The 13450-nt window shown below is 42.8% G+C and overlaps 1 protein-coding gene across 5 annotated transcripts; it reads left to right on the plus strand.

Annotated features, from left to right (window-relative positions):
- The first annotated feature begins 87 nt into the window (after positions 1-87).
- On the plus strand, positions 88-12949 carry LOC106610090 (zinc finger protein 554). 5 transcript variants are annotated; one of them, XM_045723192.1, is made up of 7 exons: positions 258-760; positions 1304-1434; positions 1602-1766; positions 7492-7648; positions 8245-8356; positions 8599-8726; positions 12483-12949. In XM_045723192.1, the coding sequence occupies exons 4-7, from the start codon at positions 7559-7561 to the stop codon at positions 12864-12866; spliced, it is 714 nt and encodes a 237-aa protein (XP_045579148.1). In that variant the 5' UTR covers positions 258-760; positions 1304-1434; positions 1602-1766; positions 7492-7558; the 3' UTR covers positions 12867-12949. The 5 variants fall into 5 exon arrangements, 4 of the variants coding, with proteins under 4 accessions (XP_045579145.1, XP_045579148.1, XP_045579147.1 ...); XR_006770857.1 differs by lacking the exon at positions 12483-12949 and having other exon boundaries at positions 88-672; positions 8599-8724; XM_045723191.1 differs by lacking the exon at positions 12483-12949 and having other exon boundaries at positions 8599-10514.
- The last annotated feature ends 501 nt before the right edge of the window (positions 12950-13450 follow it).

The raw sequence follows: 13450 nt of genomic DNA on the forward strand, positions 1-13450 counted from the left end.
TTCTTGCTGACACCGTGTTCTTTCTAAACAAGTCTGGTCTGACCTTGAAATATAGTGATCATTAATAGGAGATTTGATGTATAACGTAATAAGCAGTACCGTATTTCAAAGAACAGCGCGCATAACTTTTCAATTAACCACACCCTTTGCACCATGACGCCAACCCATGAGATCCTTTTACTTCAGTGTAAACGGAAGTGAAAAGAGACCAAGAACACATTCCACGAAAGCGTTTTTGTTGTTATTTAGACGTTTATTAACAGCGTGGAACTTAAAATGACTAATTTAACTGCACAGCATTACATTAGTTACCTCAGGTAGTGTTTAATTCGCGTTTGAGACAGGACTTGGTTGATAGCTAGCAAGCGCGTTACCTAGAACTGCTAACAATGGCTAACTGTATGGTTTTTCACACTCAAATAGCCTCCATCATGGAGGTACTAGCAAATGCAGCCGTGGCAGACATCTGTAAACTCGTAGACGACGACTATGCAGTGTTTCGTTTGGAAATAACTCAAAGCCATAAAGAAAACCGGGGATTGCGGAGGAAACTACAGCTACTGGAACTGAAGATGGCACGGGAGCGCGCAGAGAAGACAGCGCGAGAGCGCGTCCTCGCCAGTCGTCCCAGTAGTGTCAAGATCCTCGACCGATACAGAGGAATGTCAAGAGGTACATTTTGATGTTGCCGAAGGCCGAGGCTGTCGCCCCGTTCCTCTCTGCGCATGTGTTCAGATGTGTGACCCAGAATTGGATCTTGGTCAGTGTTTGGATAGTATGCAATACTTACCCTGTTTACCTTGCCAGCTTGCAAAAAAAAAATATATATATATAACACATTTGGGGGACCAGGCTTCTTGCACTAGGACAAAATATTATATTCTAACCAGATTCAGGATTTACTGCATGTCCTGTTGTCAAACTCAATTAAAATAACATGATGCATAGAACAATAAATAGTATATCAAGAAGTTATAAGAAGTGTTAGCTTATATCCAAGACAGTTTCAACGATCTACAATATAGCTTCCCTGTGGCTCAGTTGGTAGAGCATGGTGTTTGCAACGCCAGCATGGTGTGTGCAACAGCAGGGTTGTGGGTTTGATTCCCACGGGGGCCAGTACACACAACAACAACAAAAAATGCTTGAAATTAAATGTATGAAATGTTTGCATTCACTACTGTAAGTCGCTCTGGATAAGAGCGTCTGCTAAATGACTAAATTGTAAAAAAATATATATATATAGCATTGAGCATTGACAGTACCTAACTTAACCACTCCTTTCCCCCAATCACTCTCTAAGGTGAAGGACATCTCACTCGAGGCCACAGGAGCTTTGTGAAGCCAGCGGCACATAACGCGTGTAGAGATGACCAACCAATCACTGTTGATGAGGGGAGTGGAACCTCAACCCAGCACGTTATCGTGATTGAGGTTACTGTCACAGTGTAACATTAGAATTTATAGTACATCAAATGGCTCCTCTCTGCTATTAATTTGCTTACATGTTCATCCTTAAATATCTAACATATGGGAGCTTGTGAAACTTCCCTGAGATATTGTTAATTTACCAGTAATAACCTCCTCTCTTCTTGTGTCAGTCTGCAGATGCAGAGGCTGTTGGTCCTGGGGTCAAGCTGGAGAGGTCTGAAGGAGAGGAGGACCCACGGCACAGCAGAGACATCCAGACTGGAGCGTCCCATGTAGCCACGGAGGACCTCACCGCCACTGCGCCCCAGCCCAGGACCCGACGCAGAATCACGGAGGTCAGTGGAACTCCGAACGCCGTTCTCAAGTCAGAGCCCGACACAGAGACTTTAACTGTAACACAAAGGCTTTTGCACACAGGATCTGACCACAGGTCATACCCAGAGAGGCTGGGGCGACTGGGCTGTCCTCCTGTTCCCAGCTCAGATTATTTACTTTACGATAACCTGAGCTCGAGGGCGGTTCAAGTTAATTCCCATCGAGACTCAGGTGATGCGTTAGAGGCTGGCAGTGATCTGTCTTGTTCTTACACTACAGAGATGGACCCTGGCAACATATCCTTGGGTTTAGAGACACAGACAGATCTGTCTAGAGGGGACTGGAACCAGTACAGTAGTAGTGTATACTCTGAAGGGTGCCTAGATAAGAAAGGGGAGGTTATAGTCTTAGATGAGGTGACTGTAAAAGTGGAGGGCGACGCTCCTCTGACATGGAATGTAGACGAGACTCCCTCAGGAGAAGGACACTCACAAGGTAGAGATTTCTTAGATTATAGGGAAAGCTTAGAGACGAATCTAAATGTCACAACCCACTCCCCTTTACACACAGTCAGGGATCGAGACCCAGTGTCCACGTTGATGGGGCCTTCCAATTCACGCGGCCGTGTCCTTTTTGATCAGGTATTGAACTCAAACGACAGGACTAGAGCCCAGGCTCAGGGAGGGGGAGCCACATCAGGAAATAGTAAAGAGAAACGGTTCCTCTGCATGTTCTGTAACAAAGGCTTCAGCTGCATCCAGAAGGTGGAGATCCACCAGAGGGTCCACACAGGGGTGAAACCCTTCAGCTGTACCCAGTGTCACATGCGCTTCACCCAGGCTGGTGACTTAAAGAGGCACCAGAGGGTCCACACAGGGGAGAAACCATTCAGCTGTACCCAGTGTCAGATGCGCTTCTCCCACTCGTCCAGCCTGAAGAGGCACCAGAGGGTCCACACAAGGAAAACCCTAAAGGTACCCCCAGTGTGAGAAGAGGTTCACCCACTAGAACAAGCTAAAGGTGCGTCTGAAGGTCCACACGGAAAAAGGCTGTTCGCCTGTACACACTGCAGGAAGAGGTTCTCAGAGACGAGCTACCTCAGGATACACCAGCAGAAAAAACATTCCACTCTATAACATAGAAAGTAACCATTCCACTCAATAGCTTCTGACATTTAGATCAAATCCTGCATTATAGACAAAGATGAATTTTCATTGTCAGTAGAGAACATCTACAGATGCATTTAGAATAGTGAGAGTAACATATTTCAGTGTTGAATATTCCTGGGTAGAATAATGCATCCAGACATTGTGATATATAAGGCATATATAAGCCTAAAAAGTCTGTTACATATTGTGTTTGTACTGTGTAGGCTATATGATGTTCATACAGATTGAGACATATTTTAAATGTACATTTTAGTAATTTAGCAGGCACTCTTATCCACGGTGAATTACAGTTAATGCATTCATTTTAAGAAAGCTGGGTTAAACAACCACATAACACAGTCGTAGCAAGTACATTTCCCTAAATAAAGTACTTATCAGCAAAGTCAGTGCTAGTAGGAAGACACATTCTTTTTTGACAGCGACTCTGATGTTTTAGCTTCAGGGGGAAGCTGGTTCCATCATTGGGGTGCCAGGACAGAGAAGAGCTTTGACTGGTCTGAGCGAGAGCTGACCACTCGTAAGGGTGGGATGGTGAAGAGACCAAAGGTGGCAGAATGGAGTGCTTGGATTGGGGTGTGGGGTTTGAGCATAGCCTGAAGGTAGGGAGGGGCAGTTCACCTTGCTGCTTTGTAGGCAACCATCATGGTCTTGAAGTGGATACGAACTTCTTCTGGAAGCCAGTGGAGTGTGCCGAGGAGCGGGGTGACATGGGAGAACTTGGGAAGGTTGAACACCAGGCGGGCTGCAGCGTTCTAGATAGGTTGCAGGGGTTTGATGGCACAAGAGGGGAGCCCATCCAACAGAGTTTCAGAAGTCTAGATGGGAAATGACAACTGCTCGGATTAGGGCCTGCTCCACTTGTGTGAGTAAGGGTCGTAGTTTACGAATGTTGTAGAGCATGAACCTTGGAGCGGGGCAGGCCTTCCCCGGGAGGAAGAGCTGTTCCATCTTGTCAAGGTTGAGCTGGAGGTGGTGGGCAGACATCCAAGCTGAGATGTCTGCCAGGTACGCAGAGATACGTGTGTATGTGTGGTTTTCATATGGTGTATTTAACATTTGTTTGTTTAATAAACACAATGGGACTTTTCTAAGACTTTTATTGAGACTCTCTTTAGTATACATCACATCTGATCTCACCCTATTCTGCATACACACAACAGCGCTTTATAAGCATTATACACTTCAATATAAATAAATGTGCCTACCCACACACTAACAACTACTGTACAAGGTAGTTTAGCCATGTTTGTCTGACTTTTGACTTATCATAGCTGACTTATATTTACCTACAACATCATTTTTATGGTCACCATGATGGGTTTAACAACAATGAAGTCATTCTGTAACTACAGTATAGGACTCAAACATAGTGGGAATAGGTAAACACTCCGGAGCCATACTTGTGAACATTAGAAACCGTTTAAATTGAATGTATTAGCCAATTAAAATCATTAATTTACTTGCACGCAGTAGTAGGTTACATTGTAGGTGGTCCCATCAGATAACCTTCCACACGTTAGTCCTATGCTAACCTCACCAGATGACAGTGATTATTTCCTGGAACAAGTTCTGCATCAGCCAATTATAAATGTTGATGTAGATTGAGGTGAACAAACACGCGCATAAGAGCGACCTTAAAGTCAAGCACTCTCATGATCTTCCTACAGATGGCAGTATTGCAGTAACAGTGTTAGTTATTTTACAAAAGTTGATCACGAGTCCGGACTCAAACCCACATTGGCGAGCATCCACACTAGAGGAAAGTTTATTGTTTATCTTCTAAAGCAGGGCCGGTCCTAGCTTTTGAGGGCCCTAAGCAAGATTTGGTTGGGGGGGCCCTAAGCAAGATTTGTTTGGGGGGGCCCACCACCTCACGGCAAAACATTTTGTGTCCTTTGACGGCAGAGAGAATTTCAGTTTTCAAGTTGCTGTAATTCTACACATTTTGCCATGGGGCGCAAGCCGCTTATGCCTTGGACCGGCCCTGTTCTACAATACACCTGTCAATCAACTGATCAACGCATCCTACTGCACCCTGTAGGCCTATTAATAAGGTTGTAACACAAGACCATTCACTGCTTTCAGGGTGTGTTCATAGTCATAGAGACGACTGAAAGTAAGAAGCTAGATATTAGGCTTACACTAATTGTGTGAAGAGGAGAAGTGCAGGCAAAACCTTGTAAATGAAGATTACCAATACATTTTATGAGTAGCTTGTCCCTGTTGCTGACCGACACACAGGCTGCTGGCACTGCTACATAAATAGTCGTTGCTACTATAGGCTATAATACAAAGAATTGTAGGCTTACATTTACAATGTTTTAGATGCATTTTTATAATCGACTTTTTCACATATCCATTATTTGAGTTGAGAGCCCACAGTGGAGCGCTTTTTCCTCAAATTAAATGTGCATTTAGTGGATCACACTACCAATTAGTAATTGCAGTAAGGGTAAATTACAACTATTTGACAAGACCACGAGTGTCTTCGACTTTTTTAAAAACAATGTACAGTACCAGTCAAAAGTTTGGGCTACTCATTCAAGTGTTTTTCTTTCTTTTTACAATTTTCTACATTGTAGAATAATAGTGAAGATATCAAAACTATGAAATCATGTAGTATCCAAAAAGGTGTTAAACAAATCAAAATATATTTTATATTTGAGATTCTTCAAAGTTGCCATCCTTTGCCTTGATGACAGCTTTGCACACTCTTGGCATTCTCTCAACCAGCTTCAACTGGAATGCTTTTCCAACAGTCTTTAATGAGTTCCCACATATGCTGAGCACTTTTTGGCTGTTTTTCCTTGACTCTGCGGTCCAACTCATCCCAAACCATCTCAAATGGGCTGAGGTTGGGTGATTGTGGAGGCCAGGTCATCTGATGCGGCACTACATCATTCTCCTTCTCGATCAAATAGTCCTTACACAGCCTGGAGGTGTGTTGGGTCATTGTCCTGTTGAAAAACAAATGATAGTCCCACTAAGCGCAAACCAGATGGGATGGTGTATTGCTGCACAATGCTGTGGTAGCCATGCTGGTTAAGTGTGCCTTGAATTATAAATAAATCACTGACATTGTCACCAGCAAAGCACCATCACACCACCACCATGCTTCACGGTGGGAACCACACATGCGGACATCATCCGTTCACCTACTCTGCGTCTCACAAAGACACGGCGGTTGGAACCAAAAATCTCCAATTTGGACTCATCAGACCAAAGGACAGATTTCCACCGGTCTAATGCCCAATGCTTGTGTTTCTTGACCCAAGCAAGTCTCTTCTCATTGGTGTCCTTTAGTTGTGGTTTCTAAGCATAAATTTGACCATGATGGCATGATTCACGCAGTCTCCTCTGAACAGTTGATGTTGAGATGTGTCTGTTACTTGAACTCTGAAGCGTTTATTTGGGCTGCAATTTGAGGTGCAGTTAACTCTAATGAACTTATCCTCCGCAGCAGAGGTAACTCTGGGTTTTCCTTTCCTGTGGTGGTCCTCATGAGAGCCAGTTACATCATAGCGCTTGATGGATTTTGCGAATGCATTTGAAGAAACTTTCAAAGTTCTTAATTTGCTGGAATTGACTGGCCTTCATGTCTTAAAGAAATGATGAACTGTCGTTTCTCTTTGCTTATTTGAGCTGTTCTTGACATAATATGGACTTGGTCTTTTACCAAATAAGGCTCTCTTCTGTATACCACCCCTACCTTGTCACAACACAACTCATTGGCTCAAACGCATTAAGAAGGAAAGAAATTCCACAAATTCACTTTTTAAGAAGGCACACCTGTAAATTGAAATGCATTCCAGGTGACTACTTCATGAAGCTGGTTGAGAAAATGCCAAGAATGTGCCAAGCTGTCATCAAGGCAAAGGGTGGCATCTTTAAATAATCTCATATTAAATATATTTTGATTTGGTAACTACATGATTCCATGTGTTATTTCATAGTTTTGATGTCTTCACGATTATTCTATAATGTAGAAAAAATTCAAAATGAAGAAAAAACCCTGGAATGAGTAGGTGTCCAAACTTTTGACTGGTACTATATGAATATAAACGTACTTGTTGTATAATCCTCCTACATCTTTATTGCTGAACATTGTCTAACATTAGTACTAACAGCTAGTAGCCTTGTCAAGGATGCATCAATGCAATATTGGCGTATGTTGTTACAGACCAATTTGTAGGTTTAAAATATCACTGTGGTGGCCAGGGTTGACCTATTTTAAGAAATACAATTTGTTGGGGGATATAAAGTCTAAGATCTTTGATAGGCTGATGTGGAATTTTGTTCCAGGAAATAATCAGTCATCTGGTGAGGTTTAGCATAGGGCTAATGTGTACCAGGTTATCTGATGAGACCAGCTACATTCCAGCTACAAATCACGTGCAAGTAAATTGATGATTTTAATAAGCTGATGCACATTTTGTGACAGATCAACTGTTTGAATTTAAACTGTTTCTAATGATCACAAGTATGGCCCATCCATCATTAAAGTGTGTTTATTATCTGTGTGTATGTACCTGAGGGAGTGTATGTCTGTGTAATCTGTAACACCTCTCTTTTCCAGGAGGAGGAAGGTCCAGAGCGTGCTGCTGGTGAAGGAGGAGGGGGGTCTGGGGAACCCTGAGGGGACCATGGTCATGGAGGACAACCAGACTACACCTCCTCCTGAACCCACAGAGGAACCAGCTGAGCAGCACAGGACCACACACAGTCTCACTGAGGTGAGTCCACTGTGAACTACTGTCTGAATGGTATTAGGCCAGGCCGAATTCCACAAAGCATCTGAGTAGGAGTGCTGATCTAGGATCAGTTTAGCCTTTTAGATCATAATGAATAAGATTATATGGAAAGATCCTAGATCAGCACTCCTACTCTGAGACTCTTTGTGGATACGGGCCCAGGTCTTCATACATGTTCATGCCTTCCCTGTAGCTCAGTTGGTAGAGCATGGTGTGTGCAACGCCAGGGTTGTGGGTTCGATTCCCACGGGGGGCCAGTACTACAAACAAAAAAAAATGCATGAAATTAAATGTATGTATTCACTACTGTAAGTCGCTCTGGATAAGAGCGTCTGCTAAATGACTAAAATGTAAATGTAAATGTGTCTTAAGTGTGGGACCATGCCTTTGAATTATCAAACCATTAAAAAGTGTCAAGTAATCAAATGAACTAACACATTTGCATAGTATCAGATCAACTAACATGTTTGTATAATACTCATAGCAATCTCTCATTTACCAATCAGAAGATGCTCCATAGCAGGGTTCTCATATCATATTTCTTGATCCAACATCCTCTCACTCTGTATCTCTTACAGTCAGTAGACATGGAGGATGGGAAGCCTGATCTGCTGCTAGTCAAAGACGAGCCATTAGAAGACGAACCAGAGGGCATTGATCTGTTGAGTGGAGTAAAGATGAGGGAGCAAGGTAAAGGAGAAATTAATATAGTCTACGTACAGTAATGCAGCTTTATACACTCTTGGTATTCTCTCAACCAGCTTCACTTGGAATGCTTTTCCTAATAAAATACCAAATATCAAAAATAGATCTTAAGTGGGATAAGAAATTTGCCTGGATTGTTTTTTCTTAAATCAATATAACTTATGTTTACATACATAGAGTTCTCTCTGCCATGTTCGTAAAGTATATTTTCTAACCTCTTCCTGCAGGTGGATGGCTGGAGGCTAACAGAGGAGACTGGGCGGCCATCTTGGATTCCCAGACCCAGATGGGTGCAGCCAAGGGCCCAGGGGACAACATCCCTGAGCAGGCCAGGACCAGAGGCGATATAGTGGAGGTCAGTGGGTGGGACAGCATCCTCAACTCTGGGCTGGGGAACAACACTGTTAACCACAACCAGAAAAAGACAGTCGAACACAAAACAACAACCAAACTTAGTCTCCATGACAACAGACTGGCTGAGACCAGGGCGAGGCGTAGATTTGGTCTGCAGCTACGGGGAGGTGTCCGTATGTGGCGGGAGAGAACAGACTCAGCAAGCGATGTTCCGTCCTGCTCCTATAGTTGTGATTCAGAGAGACTGATGGCGCCTCAGGTTAACCCCTTAACAGGTGCTGCCTTCAGCCTGCCTTCTATAGGATCTATCAACTGGAACATGGACCCTGCGACAACACAGACACGCCCTGGCCTTCATCCTCCTCACAACCTCCTAATGTTAAACCAGACCTCAGACAATGCCAGTGCCTCAACACTAAATAGCTACCCAAGCCCATTGACAAATGACAGTAGTAGTAACGCTATGAGCAGATCCAGTAGTAAAGAAAAGCGCTTCCCGTGTTCATTCTGTGGGAAAGCCTTCAGTTTCCCCAAACAGATGGAGATCCACCAGAGGATGCACACAGGGGAGAAACCATTTCGCTGCCACCTGTGCAGGGCTAGTTTCTCCCAATCGTCCAACCTGAAGAGGCACCAGAGAGTCCACACAGGGGAGAAACCCTACAGCTGTCCTCAGTGTGAGAAGAGGTTCTCACGCCAGCACGATCTCAAGATGCACCTGAAGGTCCACACTTGAGAGAGGCAGTCCACCTGTACGCACTGCGGAAAAAGGTTTTCAGAGAGGAGCTACCTCAGGATACACCAGCAGAAAATGCACATGACCCATGAATAGTGTATACCCACTGGGTACACCACGTCATTTCAACATGTAGAATTGGGTAATATTTGGTATATACATTGATCTATTTTCACTTACTCAAAATGACAGCTAAAAGTTTGTTCCCAATGTGTTACCACTATGCTTTCAACCATCTAAAACCAAATTCCAATGGAAAAATCTGTCAGATTTTTGGTTTAGTTAACCTATGTGTTATCACTGAGCTTTCAACCATTTAAAATCACACTAAAGTTCAAATGGGAATACTGATATTGTTTATTTATACAACAACTTAATGTGTTATGACTGTGATTGATCTAATAGCACTACCAAATGACCACTATTTTTGGACAACTTAAGATGTTACATACTTGGCATTCAGCCAAGTGTGTAACAAACATCCTAAGGTGTCTGAAAATAGTGGTGGAAAATGTTTTGTTAAGTGTCAGTACACATATTCCCCCCCCGCCTTTGCAGCCTGAATGGGGGACGCTTTATGTACGAGCCCACAGGGGAAACGAGTGTATTACCGGGAATGCACATCAATCCTAGACGATAGTGCAGATCTAGTGGCCACTATAGGCTGGCTGTCCTGTAGTGGTGGAATTGCCATCATACTTGAGACACTGGCGATCTCATAAAACAACTATCTTAACTGGAAATTGGTGCTGACTATACGGATATCTCTCTTAGCAACCTAGATGTTGTTTCAGCAATAAGGCATGAGAACCCTGGAATTATCCTGCGATAACTCCCGACTAAGGGCTGTTCTTATGCTCAAGGCAAAGCCAAGGGCTGGGGAAACAGCTCTTAGGAGCTAGTTATCACACAGTGATTCCCGGGTTCTCATGCCTTATTTCTTTGATAAAACGTTTGCCAACATACACTACCGTTCAAAAGTTTGGGGTCACTTAGAAATGTCCTTGTTTTTGAAAGAAAAGCACATTTTTATCCATTAAAATAACATCAAATTGATCAGAAATACAGTGTAGACTTTGTTAATGTTGTAAATGACTATTGTAGCTGGAAATGGCAGATTCTTTTTTATTTTTATGGAATATCTACATAGGCGTACAGAGGCCCATTATCAGCAACCATCACTCCTGTGTTCCAATTGCACTTTGTGTTAGCGAATCCAAGTTTATCATTTTAAAAGGCTAATTGATCATTAGAAAACCCTTTTGCAATTATGTTAGCACAGCTGAAAACTGTTGTTCTGATTAAAGAAGCAATACAACTGGCCTTCTTTAGACTAGTTGAGTATCTGGAGCGTCAGCATTTGTGGGTTCGATTACAGGCTCAAAATGGCCAGAAACAAAGGACTTTCTTCTTAAACTCCTCAGTCTATTATTGTTCTGAGAAATGAAGGCTATTCCTTGCGAGAAATTGCCAAGAAACTGAAGATCTCATACAACGCTGTGTATTACTCCCTTCACAGAATAGCGCAAACTGGCTCTAACCAGAATAGAAAGAGGAGTGGGAGGGCCCTAGTGCACAACTGAGAAAGAGGACATGTACATTAGAGTGTCAAGTTTGAGCAACAGATGCCTCACAAGTCCTAAACTGGCAGCTTCATTAAATAGTACCCACAAAACACCAGTCTCAATGTCAACAGTGAAGAGGTGACTCCGGGATGCTGGCCTTCTAGGCAGAGTTCTTCTGTCCAGTGTCTGTGTTCTTTTGCCCATCTTAATCTTTTCTTTTTATTGGCCATTTTGAGATGTTTCTTTTTCTTTGCAACTCTGCCTAGAAGGCCAGCATCCCAGAGTCGCCTCTTCACTGTTGATCCAACATATATATTAACTTCTAGATTCCATTTGAAACCAACCAAAGCAGGCCTATTTTTATTGTCTATTTTTACTTTAACACTGGGCTGAATTGAAACAATAGCTGTTGATGACGTTCCAAATGCTATATAGGCCTAAATAGCATCATTGATGATATATGATTCATGAAGAAGGGTTACATTTCATTTGCTCTGTTTAACCTACCCTTTAGAATGACATCCATAGCAACAATGAATCTATTAAGTGGACATTTCTCAACAATCATTCTAACGATAGCACGTTGGTAATAGTCAATGACGAATAGCTAAGCAGGGCTGGGCTTGTAGATAGATCAACTCTCTAGCCTATAGTATTTTTTCTTAAAGTGGATAATAAGTTGAAGATAACTTTGTTTCAAAGGTAAAAATGTTTTTTTTTATGTTTGACTTTTTTCAAATCCAATGTATTTTCCACGTAGATTCCACGTCAAAATCCATTGAAATAATGTTGATTTAACCAGTTTGTATCCAGTTGGTAGTGTTGTGTAATATAGTACTAGTTAGTTTGTTTGTAGTTCATTCTGTTGGTATTGGACATAGCTGGGAACTGAATGAGATGAATTGAGTAAAGAATGAGTACAATGAGGCAGAGTAGATGATGGTTGTTGTGATGGTGCCTGTAAAAATGCTAAAGTGATAAAGTGACAAACTTTGTCCCTTTAGGTGTTTTAGATAATCATAGTGCCTTAATTCATGTTTATTTGACATGAAGCTGTGTGTAATATAATGTTGAACCTTTTCCAAAGTATTCTAAAATTAATTTGATCAAAGCGAGTGTACCAGATTTACAGAAATGGTCACGTGTTCCCATAGTGAAAAGTTATTCTACTTGTCACGTATCATTTTTGTACAATAAAAATGATTCTGCCATTTTGTTTAAAACCTACCGGTACATTGATTCTGCTGACTAACTTGGTCATTTTGTATCATTGCAGAGACTGTTTGGACCTTTATATATATAAACTCCAATAGCTCCATGTTGTTAGGTTCTTGAATCAGTGTTAGTTACGCTTCACTGTGGTTAACATTGTATAATATGTCATGTTTCTGTGTGTACAGCAAAGGGTTTCTTATATAAACCTTTATATGCTCTTCTGAACAATATTTGTTTACAGTCTGCAGTCCATGAGAACCTGCTGATATCCAGTGTTACTGGCAGCAGAGACTGGACCTATGAAGTGGCTGGTCACAAACCCTGGCAACGGATCAGGGCCATGGATCAGAAGCCGGCGCTCTTCCTTTCCGAGTCAGAACCAGGACCCAACCGCGAGGGACAGAGACTCCATCACTACATAGAACACATCCAGTGGACAGGTGGACTGAACAACCTCAGTCCTGGTGGTCATCAGAGAGACAGAGGCTCCAGTCAGGGATCCAGTCTGCAGCCCAGACCCTTCTCTTCACAGTCTCAGTGCAGGGATGAAGCAGGGCCTGGGGCTGATAGAGAGAGACCCTCCTGTTCCTATGATACAAACACCACAGTATCCATGATGAACTGAGCAGGTCACCCTGGGCTTCAGCCTTCACATAGACTACCACCAGGGGTGTCTCCCACTACTCTATCAGCAAATCTGTCTTCTCCTTCAGGGTCTCATCTAATGCCTAGTGACTGGGTTCATAGAAGGCCTGGGTCTAGCCTTCCTCAGTTACCTCATAGTTACCCCACGAATACAGACAGGGTCACGATGGGTGTTCACCACGAGAGGTACCTAGCCTATAACACAGCAGACAATCCTAACAACACCCAAACAATGACTAGAGGTCAAGGAGGGAGCTCAAAGACTAACCACCTGAGGGTGGTGGATCCTGCTTCTACCACCTCTAGTGTCATTGCGTCACAATGTGGGAAGTTGAGCATTAGGACTGACGCAGACAAGCCTTACGCGTGGGAAGTGCTTCGCCCATGCAAACTATGTGAAGACGCATCAAACCGTTCACAGCAAATCAAAATCAAATTTATTTGTCACATACACATGGTTAGCAGGTGTTAATGCAAGTGTAGCGAAATGCTTGTGCTTCTAGTTCCGACCATGCAGTAATGTCTAACAAGTAATCTACCAATTCCACAACAACTACCTTGTAC

This window comes from Salmo salar, chromosome ssa08 (assembly GCF_905237065.1).
Source record: "Salmo salar chromosome ssa08, Ssal_v3.1, whole genome shotgun sequence".
Classification (NCBI taxonomy): Eukaryota; Metazoa; Chordata; class Actinopteri; order Salmoniformes; family Salmonidae; genus Salmo; species Salmo salar.

Excerpts from the sequence above, each read along its gene's own strand:
- LOC106610090 (XM_045723189.1), top strand. The coding sequence starts at position 390 with ATGGCTAACTGTATGGTTTTTCACACTCAAATAGCCTCCATCATGGAG. Across the intron at positions 673-1,303 it reads ATACAGAGGAATGTCAAGAG|GTGAAGGACATCTCACTCGA; the intron begins GTACATTTTGAT and ends TCACTCTCTAAG. Across the intron at positions 1,435-1,601 it reads AGCACGTTATCGTGATTGAG|TCTGCAGATGCAGAGGCTGT; the intron begins GTTACTGTCACA and ends TTCTTGTGTCAG.